This window comes from Manis pentadactyla, chromosome 10 (genome assembly GCF_030020395.1).
Source record: "Manis pentadactyla isolate mManPen7 chromosome 10, mManPen7.hap1, whole genome shotgun sequence".
NCBI classification, from domain to species: domain Eukaryota; kingdom Metazoa; phylum Chordata; class Mammalia; order Pholidota; family Manidae; genus Manis; species Manis pentadactyla.
The window spans coordinates 75,581,594-75,593,697 of NC_080028.1; the positions used below are offsets into that span (position 1 = coordinate 75,581,594).

Consider the following 12,104-nt stretch of genomic DNA (forward strand, 5'->3'; position numbering starts at 1 on the left):
GGGTTATTTGCTGCAATAGCAAGAACACTCTCAATTTGGAATCTGAAGGATTTGGCATCAAGGACACCCCATAATTGGCTGTGTAACCTTGGGGAACTTCCTTGTCCTCTCTGGGCCTCAGCTCTTTATCAAGAGTATTGTATTAGCTCAGTGTTCCCCAGATTTTAGTGATCAGCCAATCAACTTTATGACTTGACATGTTCTGTAGTCCTCTGTCCTGTTACTAAACATTTTGTCTTAAGGTAATTTGTCTTTTTTTCTTAAATTTGTGCTTTATATAATACTACTGTCCAATATAAATGTAATGTGAGCCACATATGGAATCGCATTTTTTTCCTTTCAGCCACATTAGAAAAATAAGAAACAGTTGAAATTAATTTTAACAGTGTATTTTATTTAGCCATGTTTATTCAAAGTATAATCAAACAATATCAGTTATTAATGAGCTATTTAACTGTTTTTTTCATATAACTGTCCACAATCTGGTGGTGTGTTTTATCCTTTGAGCACATCTATGGATGCTAAATTTGCACTGGAAATCTTTGCTGTTTAGATGTCATCAAATGTACAGGAGTAGATTCACACACCCAAGTTGTTCCAAGTATACAGTTACTTTTCACTAACTGAATTGAGTATCATATTTTAATTGTACATTAATTGGAATGAAACAAGATAAAAGATTGCAGCTGCTCTAGTCAAATGTCAAGTGCTCAATAGCCACATGTGGCTGGTGGTTACTATATTGAACAGCATGGATATAAAACAATGCTGGATAACAGACCCACTTCCCTACGATAAACAGAAGGTTGCCTCAAAGATAAATGCAAGGGCAATACAAGGGCTACATTAAATTCTAGCAAGAACTGCCACCTGCCAAGGTGCTGAGCCCTAGGCTTGCTCTGTGTCTGTTAAAAAGGGAAATGTAGCACCTCTGAAAAGGTGTTAAAGACACACTAGCACCAAGAGGAGACTTTCTCTTTGATGGAATCAGAAGGATTAAGAAAACTGAAAAGGGATTTAATGCTGCAGTCTTGCACCATCTAAAATCCTACATAAAACAAGAAAGACCCCCACCGCCCCATCAAACGTAGATGCTCACTCTGAGCTCTTAAATTCCACAGCCTCCCTCTCCTTTACTTTTTTTAAATTTATATAAATATATATATTTTTGTTTATTTTTGTATCATTAATATACACTCACATGAGCAACATTGTGGTTACTAGAGTCCCCTCGTTATCAAGTCCCCACCACATACCCCATTGCAGTCACTGTCCATCAGCGTAGTAAGTAAGATGCTATAGAGTCACTACTTGTCTTCTCTGTGTGATACTGCCTTCCCCGTGTCCCCATCCCCTTTGCTTCCTCTTTAGAGACTACTAGTGGTATAGTTCTGTAGAAAGTGAACTAAATAAGAGTTGGGAAAATTAAGTTCTGGTTTAGACTCTGCCATTCCTAGCTCTTTGATTTAGGGTAAGGTCTCAGTTCATGAGAGAAGATATAAGACATCTCATGTTATAAAATGATGGTGCTCAGACTCATCAAAAAACAGCAGCTGTGGAATGGCAGGTACTGGGCCCCGTGCTAGCCATGAGTTGTCTCATTTTGTCCACAGCATAAACCCTGTGAGAAAGGGCACTGTTATTCTGCAGAGAGGAGCACTGAGGTTCAGAAAGGTCATGCAACCTGTTAGAGCCCCACAATAGGAAGCTGTGAGGCTGGCATTTGAACCCAGGTCCGGGGACCACTGAGCCCACATCCTAATCCACCAGGCTTTCAGGTTCTAAGGGTGTTTCCCATTCTGAAAAATGGTGGATGTGTGTTCCAAGATACTTGTCAACATGAAATTTGTGGTATTTCTTGGAGTTTTTTCTTCCCGTTTATGCCAAATCCCTGGTGTCCGGAGTTGGCATGCTTTTCCTATTCAGCCACACATTTCTTTGGGTCTCCATCTATATTATTCGTCACTCTTCCTCCTAGTGTCTTGTTATTATTCTCCACCCACTGTGATCCCCTTGGCATTTCTTGGTCCTTCTTGCAGTTTATGACTTGGCAGCTCGGTGGGCTGTATCAAGCTATAGATATGTTTGTTTGTTTGTTTTGAGTTGATGTTTAATTTACTGCAAAATTTTTACTAGAGAAGAAACTTTTTTAGTCAGGTATCTTGTCACAACATCTTTTAAAGTATTGATTTCCCTAAAATATATCTCCAGTTGAACTTACAATATTTACTTATTGAAGAAAACTTAATATATATTGGCTATTCATGTTTTTTAGGATTTAACAACACTAAACAGATGATCTTAGCCAAGTGTTTTATTTTTGCCACAAATAATGCCAATAAACTATTATATTCAAGTATCTATTATTTTTAATAGTTGAGATTTTTTTCCTATAAGTTTATTTTCAATGATGTTCTATCTGTTAACACACAATCTTTTAAGTTGAACATATCTGATTTTTTAAAATTGAAGTATAGTTGATATGCAATCTTATATGGGTTTCAAGTATACAACACAGTGGTTCAGCAGTTACCCATGTTCTTAAATCCTCACGCCCACTAGTGCAGTTACTATCTGTCACCATAGGAAGATGTTACAGAATCATATCCTCCATGCTGTGCCACCCTCCCCAGACATGTTTGATTTGACTCACACAATGCCGGCTCGCGTAGTGTTCTTTAAATTTTTGAATTTCTTGTCAACACTGAAACAGTGGGACATTTCACATGAACGTCTGGATTCCTGGGTTTTTGGGAAGAATTTGGCAACACTGGATTGGCTGGAAAGCTGAGTGGTGGTGGCACTATCTGACTTACCCTGTCTCCAGTCCTCCCTGCTGTCTGTCTCCCCACCTCTCCACCCAGTCTGAGTGTCGATTGTCAGCTGTCATTGAGTATGTGCTGCCATTTCCTTACAATAAGTCTGAGCAGCAGTACTGAATATTGCTCTAGCTGTGTAACCTTGGGTAAGGGTCTCAGTGTTCTTATCTGAAAAACAGGCCTCATGATTATATGTGCTTCAAAGGGGTGTCGTGAGAATTAAATGATTAATGCACATAAAATTCTTAGAAGAATCCCTAGCACATAGGAGGTACTACATAAATACTAGCAGTCATTGAGGGATAGTGAAAGGGTTTCGGTACATATGTCTATCACTGAGGGAAAATGAGAGAGACCGAAAGAGCCACATGTTTTCAGAAAAACTGCAGGGAAGCATGATTCTTTGGGTAAGAAGCATTTCTTTAAACTAGTCCACTTTGTTAACTTACACTATCCGACTGCCTCTTGCAGGTTTTTAAATTCAAGACACCTGCCTTCCCTTTTTCCCAGCATTTCAGGGTGGCCTTGCAGGGCTGGCATCTGTATTGGCATTACCCACATATTTAGGATATACATGGATATTCAGTGGCAGGATTTGTGTTCGCCTCTCTGCATGACTTCTCTTCATGATCCTGGCTGTGGCATGCAGGGCAATCTTATTGGTGGTACTTGCCAGTCTTTTTATCAACTTTAGCTGAAGAACATTTCATGGTCTGGACTGATATTATTTCTGGAGTTTACACTGAACCCCAGGCAATTCTCTTTGGGGTACAGATTCCTTAGGCTTGTGATGGCCTGGATTGCTAGTACATTGGATCATTCTTCCCTCATTTGCCTGGGCATGGACTTTCACTTCTGGGGGGTGCACTTTGAGTGGAATTATGCATTTATGGAAAAATGTGTAAAGCAGTGTGTGGCTCCAAGGGATTTAAAAGGCTTGAACATGTTGACAAGTTAAGACATTACAGATAATTCCAGTTACGGTTTATTGAGCTCTTACAGTGTTCGATGGACTCTGAGAACCCTTTGCATGTTTTATTTCAAACTGCCACAATGATAATGCAGGGCACAGAAGGTTGGTAACAGTTACTAAACTCTTATTCTATGTGAGAGCAAATAAGTGTTAAGAATGGTGCTGAGCATTTTTACAATTTTATTTAATTTTCAGAACAACCCTATGAGATTGGTATTATTCCATCTCATCAATGGGAAGGCTGAGGCTCAGAGAGTGTGAGAAATTTGCCCAAGGTCAGACTAGTAAGTATAGGGAAGCCAGGATTTAAACCCAAGCAATTTGACATCAGAGACCCGTTGCTTAACTGCTGAATTTGGCTACTTTCTTGCAAATAAAAACTGGGGCTCAGAGTTTGCTTTGAGATCACACAGCAAGCATAGGTAAGGCACGGGATTCAAATCCATGTCTGTTCAGTTCCAATCCAATGCATTTTACACAGTCTCACAAAGCAGAAATGACATGAGGGATCGCTACAGAAACTGTCCATGGGTGAGGATTACAAAACTACTGTTTTGGACCCCTTGTTCCAGAGCTTACCCTCCAGCATAGCTACTTCACTGGTCTTTGCTTGTGTCCCATCTATGGGCCATGTCTCCAGCTGGGCTACCTGAGCAGAGCTAGGCTTTCCTGGGCATTTGGCAGACCCCTACAGTGAGCTATTGCCAAAGTCACACTGGGAATCCAGGACTCCTCATATGGTGCTCTTCTCCCACTGTTATAACGGGGATCCTAAGGCCAAATGTGCACAGAGAGGGGCCAGTCAGGTTGCAGAGGAAAATTAGGTATAACATGTAGAGACTGTTTCAAAATGTAGCGTGTAGCTGCTTTTGAAAGGGCAGACAGGAAATAAATTATGGTACAAATATACATTGGAATACTTATACAGCTTCATAAAAGAATAAAAAGCTTCATATATACTGTTATGGATGATTAATATATTAAGTGGAAAAGAGCAAAATGTAGAACAGTGTGTATAATGTGCTCATTTTGGGAAGAGTTGAAATCCTCTATTCATATTTGCTTGTGTATACACAAAAAAACTCTGAAAGAATAAATAAGACACTAATGAACTGGTTACCCATAGGGTGGTGGTGATGATGGGGTGGATTTGGGAAATGGACACCAGGGGAAAGGGATGAAAAGGAGATTTTTGCAATATGTGCCTTTTTATATTTTTAGGTTTTTAAGTAATATGAATGTCATTAGCTATTTAATGCACACACATACACAATCGGCTACATAGGAAAAACAGCCTATTCCTCAGCTCTAGCCACTTGCCACCTTCTGGGAATATGAGCCTAATGTCAGTTCTCCTGAGTTTTCAAGGGAACTTGGGAATCTATTTTTTTTTAAATCCCAATTTTTAATTTCAAATTGTTCATTGCTAATATATAGAGATACATTTTTGCATATTAACAGTGTGTCCTACAAACATACTGAACTCACTTATTAGTTCTTAGGAGGCCTTCTATGGAGTATTTCTCATTTTCTATGAAGGTAGTGATATCATCTGTGAATAGAAACAATTTAATTTCTTTCCTTCTGTATATTTTTCTTTCTTTTTCTTGCCTTATTGCACTGGCTAGAACTTCCAATATGATGTTGAATAGGAGTAGTGAGAGCACACATTCTTCCCTTTTTCCAGATCTTAGGGGAAAAGCATTCTGTCTTTTATCATTAAATGTGATGTTAATTATAGGTTACTTACAGATGCCTTATATCAAGTTAAAGAAGTTCTTTCTCTGTTTCTAGTCTGATAAATTTTTATCATGAATGGATGTTGCATTTTGTCAAATACCTTTTCTGGATCTATTGAGATGATCATATGGATTTCCTTTTCAGTGGTGAGTCATACTGAATGATTTTCAAATATTGAACCAGCCTTGCATTCCTGGGAAAAACCCAATTAGTCTTGGCTGTCTTACCTTTCTTACATATTCCTGGATGAGATTTACTGATATTTTGTTGAGAATTTTTGTGTTGGTCAGTAGTTGTCTTTCAGTGTCTTTGTTTTGTTTTGATATTAGGGTAAAGCTGGTGTCATAAAACAAGTTGGGAATTTTTCCTAATTTTTTAAATGATGAAGAAATTACCTACAGAGTGCTTACTGTGTGCCAGGCATTATGTTAAGTGCTTAACCCAGTGAATTCTCACAGCAACCCAGTGAAGTAGGTACCATTATTATCATATATTTCCCCACTTTGCAGATGGGGAAACTGAGGCAAAGAGTAGTTAAAGTTGATTGCCTAAGGTCACACAGCTTATAAGTGTCAAAGGCAGGACTCAAACCCCAGAGGTCTAACTCCAGACTTTGTACTCTTACCTGATCGTTACGTTTTCCCCAAAGGTGTTTATAGGTAAAAGAGAACACATCTGGAGGGCTCAGTCCAGCTCACTGGTTACCACTATTCCACCTCTGGTCTTAAAGAACAGTAGCTACCATGTGTGGAAGCCACCTGCCAGGCTCTAGACTCCTCACCTCCTTTCATCTTGCGCCAGCCCTCCGAGGCAGGCATCACCCTCCCTTGCTGGTTGCAGACATGCTCCTCGCTGCTGGGTGGCATGAGCTTCAGGCTATCATCTTCCTCACCTCATCTCCCCTAACTAAACCCACTGCACCTTTAGAAGGTAAAATTTTAAAAGTACCTTTCAAATCTCAGTTTAATTTCGGCTGCTCCTTCCTTAGCAGGCGGGTTCAGCCATCCTCCTCCCCCTCACTTTTCCCCAGGGCATTCAGGTTCATCTTGTCCTACTGCACTGCCTTCTGCTTTGTACTATCTTGTCCCAGCTGGCCCAATCAGTGTCCCCAATGCTACCTTGTTAGCTGCTGGCTTATTGTATGCATTTTGAAAAGTTAGAAACAGCTTGCTAACTTCAAAAGGAGGAAGAAAGAGATGGAGTTTCAGGAACAGCTGGGACACCAATTTTCTCCACTGAGCACACAGCATGAAGGATTGAGGTTAGTTAAAAGAATTTCCTGGCCGTGATGAAGGTACTGTGATGCAGTGGGAAGAGCAGGTGTTTGCATGCTGGTTTCTGTGTAACTGTGGGCAAGACGCTCCACTTCTCTGGATCTGTTTGCTCATCTGTGAAATCGGCTTACAGACATGTCCAGGTCATGGGGACATGGTGGTGATTCAGTGGGATGATATAAGCGCTTAATATAGGACAAGATCCAGGAAAAGTTTGGGGAAGGCACTGAGTGATGAGTGCTTTCCACAGTCCAGGCACTATGCTCAGCCATTTTTTACATAATCATCTTTTTTACTGTTTACTACCTGTGCGGACAGTAGGTACTACTGTTACTCCCATTTTATAGGTGGGGAAAGTGGGGTACAGAAAGGTTAAGAATTGCTAGGTGGCAGAGCTCTGCCCATACTTCACATTAGAACCCCTGGGTCCCACACCAGACCCGTTAAACTAGGCTGTCTGGGGCAATTCCTAGAGGCAGGAGATTGGAGCACAGGACTTTTCCCAAGCTCTTCCTTTCACTCTAGAAACTGAAGGTGGGAAGAAACATGCATGCTTCCCCCTTGCTACTGGCTCCCCTGTTGCCAAACACTCAGCCGCTGCCCATCCATCCCTCAGTTGTCACCCATGTCTCCATCAACCATGGCAAGAATTTGGAATTGGGGGTAAGTCCACTGCCAGGAAAAGTTTTTCAATTAAAATCTCAGTTTTCAACAATATTACCAAGCCCTGTGGTCTGTCACTTCACACCCAGGTAGCTCAGACAGTGGCAGGGCAATGAGGGTTTGCTGATGCTGGCTGCTGGAGGGGGATGGGGTGGGGAGGGGGACACTGTAGTGAGCTCAGCAAGAGGAGTAAGTGCTGAGCTAAGTGCTTCTCTCCGTGTGCCTCCCAGTCCCTTCTCTGGCTCCCTGGCGGGGTTGAGCAGCCCCCCTCCTCCTTAGAACACAGTCAGCTTCCTGGCGACCACAGCTATGGCAGTATAGCAGCAATCAGTGTGCGCTGTGTCAGGCACTGAGCTGGGCGCTTAACGCAGACCATCACCTTGTCAACATCTTTACCTCTCGCCCCAGTGCTAGGGGCAGCTACTTTCAAAATGCCCATTTTACAGAGGTGGAAACTGAGGCACAGACTTAAAAGATCCACACGTGAACACTCAGCTCTGCTTCATTGTACAGTCCACACTCTTAGCCACTAGGCCATGACTGTCCTCATGGTGGTAAGAGAATGACCTAAGGATTTCACCTTTGAACCACCTTGCAAGCCATTAACAAAACCATTAGCAGCCCATGATCTTCCTACAAGCCTGTCCTGTCCAATGCTTGGTCCTTCTGCATCCATTGCAAGCTCCACCTATGAGCTCCTTGAACTCAGGCACTGCACCCTAACAGTCTTGGGGTCCCTCTGGTACCTCCTTAGCACCTGGCACACAGTAGGTACCCATGACTCTTAGTGAGCCTATGAACACCTTAACACCCTCGTAGTTCTAATCTCAATCCCTCTGTCTTTCAAGTCTCCAAGCCCTGGGCTCAGCCTTGAAAAGCCTGTGCCCAGCACCATGCCTAGCATACAATAGGAACCAATGCTATGGGTAAGGGAAGCCCCAGCTGGCACAGGAGTGAGGCTGTGAAGGTGTAAGGTACCTTGACTTCCACCTTGAGGTATTTGAAGGTCTGAGCTTCTCTCCATCCTCATGTCCCTGCTCTGGACCTTTGGAGCCTGCCCCTTTCTTTATGTCTCTGTCCCTTAAAGGGTTTTCAGAAGAAAAGTCAGAGAGAGTGGCTCCTTCAGTCAGCAGAGATGGAGGAGGTCAAGTACATTTTGATGTGAGGGCTGATAGGACACGGGGGCCTGTCACTTCTTTGGTTCAGTAAGTGTCACCAATAACCCCTTCTTAAAAACTCACTCCCCAAAAGGGAGCTCTGGGAGAGGGTCAGGCAGGTGCACGGGGGGCGGTGGGCACCAGACTGAAACCGGTTCCAGCTCCGGGTGATATAGGACACATGCTGCTGCCCCAGCAGGCGCTTCAGACACTGAGCATCTCTCCCAGGGCAGCCGGAGCAATTAGTTCGTTATAAAAGCCCCATCACTCACTGGGAGAGAGGCACTGCATTTGTAAACTTACCCTTTCTCACACTTGTCAAATTTGGGAGGGGTGGGTATTTAAACTACCTTGCCAGTGACCCTGGCTACTAAGTGGAATGTTTTGGAAAGGAAATCTCAGTAAGGCTCTCAGAAATCCATAATTTCTGATCCCAAGTTCCCAGGATCTCAGGATGTTGAATGCCAGGATAAACGATGCTACCATTGTAGGCTGTACATTGGATTTTTTTCTTTCTCTTTCTCTGTCCCTCTCCCCTGCTTACCTGCATCAGTCTAGGAATCTTTCTGCCACAGACACTGTCTGAGAGACTGTCTGGAAGAAGGGGCCAACTCAAACTGGAGCCTGAAGAAACCCCCTTTTCCTCTCCCACAACCAGCAGGTAGCCACTCAGCTCTCTTCAGGAATTCAGCGCAAGTATCAGCCACACTTAGAGGATGTTAAAATGTGGGACTAGCCAGACATCTGCGGCAGTGTAAGCTCCCCAGGATGGGTGGACTGGGAGGCAAAGCCAGGGGGCGAGGTGTGTCCTCAAGGAGACTATGACCCCCTCAAGTGGTGGCCTCAGCAGCCCCTGTGTGTCGCTGTCCCCCTGATCTGGCCAGGGCATGGTCCCAGGCCACCTCTGGCCCCTTTTAGCTCGCCCAGGAGAGCTGTTTCTCGCTCGGGATCAGCAGGTCCTCGTCACTTGCTCCATCCCAGCGCCCCTGGCCCCAGCAAAAGAATGCCTAGCGTCACAGTCTCCAGCTGCATTTCTGATCAGGTGGAGACATTCTGAGGGGTAGGGGTGCTTTCGGGCTGTGGTGGCCATGGGGGCCACAGGAGAAGTGAAGACCCCGTGAAGCCCCCTGCTCAGGGGGAGCAGTCAGGTCACACACACGACCCCCACTGGACCCCTTATGGGAGTGGATCCCTTCAGATGCGCATACAAATACACAGCAACGCGCTCGAATCCACGGGCACACTCACACCAATCCACACTCACACTGCCTATCGGCTGCTGCTCACACTCGTGAAACACACGCATGCACAGTCCAGGCCATGCCACCGCAACTTCCTTTCCTCCCAGTCTGGAAATGCCCGCAGTTGCCCTTAAGGCTTAAACTTTTTCAGAAGGGGTGGCGGGGTTGGCACGGAGACGGTGAATAGGCCTGGGGGCTCTGGTCAGGGTCATTCCGCACTTGGGGTCCTGGCTTCCCTCCCTCTCCGCAAGCCCCTCACCTGGTAAACCGAGGCACAGCAAGAGACTGTAGTAGACCACGGGCACGAAGCCCAAGCCGCAGGCCGAGCCGGGGGACCAGGACAGGGAGCTGTTGGCTACGAGGTGGGCGTGCGTGTGCTCCATGAGCGCGCCCCTCGCTCCCCTCGTCTCGGCGCCCGGCCTGCCAGCCCCGCTCTGGCTGCCGGCTCGGTGGCGGCGGCGGTGGCAGCGGCCGCTGGAGCAGCAGCGCCTCTCTCCCCGCAGGGCTGGCTTCTGTCCTTGGCCGAAGTCCCCTCTGCTCCCTCCGCACCTGCCCGGCCGGAGTCGCAGCTCAGCCGTCCCGCAGGGCGCAGGGAGCAGGGAGTCGGGAGGGGCTCCCGGAGCCCGTTTGCGCGCCTCCCACCTCGGGCCGCTCGGCTCCCGCCTCGGAGCCGGGGGCTGGGACACCGCTCCTGCGGCCAATCAGCAACTGCCTGGACGCAGGGGGTGGGAGGCAGGGAGGAGGGGGTCCCCGCCGCCTCTCTCCGTGCCAGCTTCCAGAGATGAGAGGGAGCGAGACCCGGAACCCTGGAGGAAGACAGCGGTGGGCTCAGGTTACCCCACCCCAGCCGCCGCGGGAGGGGCGTGGTGTGGTTGGGACCTCCTGCCCCGCAGCGGCTCCTACTCCTCCAGCGTGGCCTCAGGTGGCCTTTCTCGCCTCTCCTCCCAGCCACCTCTCTACCCCCTCGCCAGTGCCTCGAGTTCATCTCCACACGGAGTATTCTCCACCCAGGGCGTTGGGGGAGGGGAGGCTGTCGGCGAGAGGATGCTCGAGGGTTGTCGGTTCTCCCCCACCAGAAGAGCTGGGCTTGAGAGGAAGTGTGCGTGCGTCTGAGTGCTTGCTTGTGTTCTCTGGGGTGGGTGGGGGAGGACCAGAGTGACTGTCCCTGGGCTGGAGTGCCTTTGAAGGGGATGCACGCTGGCTAAGAGAAGCCCGCCACCCGGAGCCCTCAGTCAGGAATACGGTTGTTGCAGCCACTCAGACACACACTCACCCACGCTCACACAAAGACACACAATACCCCGGCTTGCGGGTGCACACACTCACCGCACCGGCACGCGGCCCTCTCATCTCACACCCGGACACGTGAAAACGCAGGGGCTTCCTCAGCATGCACAAAGCCCATACTCACATGACAGTTCTAAACAGACGCCCACAGGGCCGCGTGGGAGTCACCTGGGGGAGGGGTGGCGGGGTCTAGCGTTGGACGATGGGTGTAGAAGAGGCAAGGTAGGTGGGATCTGGGCGGTCTTGGAGAGCTGAGTGAATGGGCACCCCACCTCCTCCTCAGGGTAGGTGGATGGAGAGTTTGCAGGGCAGCTCTTCTGGGGGCCACAAAAGAGTTGTGAAGGGAGAGAAGTTTGTCTGGGGCTCAGGACAGTGTGTGAAAGAGCTAAAGACCCTGTAAAAACACTAAGGAGAGGCATTTCCAGGGGCGGGCTTTAGCAGCTGCCAATGCAGGAACAGGTGACGGGTTCAGAGAAGCCTAAGACCCTTCTGTGCTCTCTGACGGCCCCCACCCTCCTCTAACATCCATTCCTAGGGAGGAGGAACTGGCTGGCTTTCCCCAGCCTCTTCCAGGTCTTCCGAGATGGAGGGGACCCTGGGCCTCATGCCCAGTGAGGATGTGTCCAGTCCCCATCACTGTTAGGGGCTCCCCCAGGCAGGTAGTGGGACTGGGGGCAAACTCCATGGCCTTTAGGGCTAGGTAGCCTGCCTGAGGGAGGGATCTGCTGGGCCTGGCTGGGTCTGTGGTGAACAGGGGGACATGTGGCCCCCCAAAGAGACAGGTCATTCCAAAGAGTAATGTGAGCGCAGTGAGTGCAGGTCTGAAAATCTCAAGCCAAGTTAGATACTGAAATTTTGTTGTGAATTCCCTTGCTTAAATGTGACCACACCAAACAAAAAACATCCCCAAACCCCACTGCATTGATAAATAAAGCAGTGTTATTGTAGAA

At 47.1% G+C, this 12,104-nt stretch overlaps 1 protein-coding gene across 1 annotated transcript in view; it reads right to left on the reverse strand.

Moving 5' to 3' along the window:
- Positions 1-10,415, reverse strand: part of GPR139 (G protein-coupled receptor 139) — a 35,578-nt gene extending 25,163 nt beyond the window's left edge. The window contains exon 1 of the mRNA XM_036916855.2: positions 10,127-10,415. Coding sequence (XP_036772750.1) covers positions 10,127-10,250 — 124 coding nt within the window. The 5' untranslated portion in view covers positions 10,251-10,415. The remainder of the gene's footprint in view (positions 1-10,126) is intronic.
- Between the last annotated feature and the right edge of the window lie 1,689 nt (positions 10,416-12,104).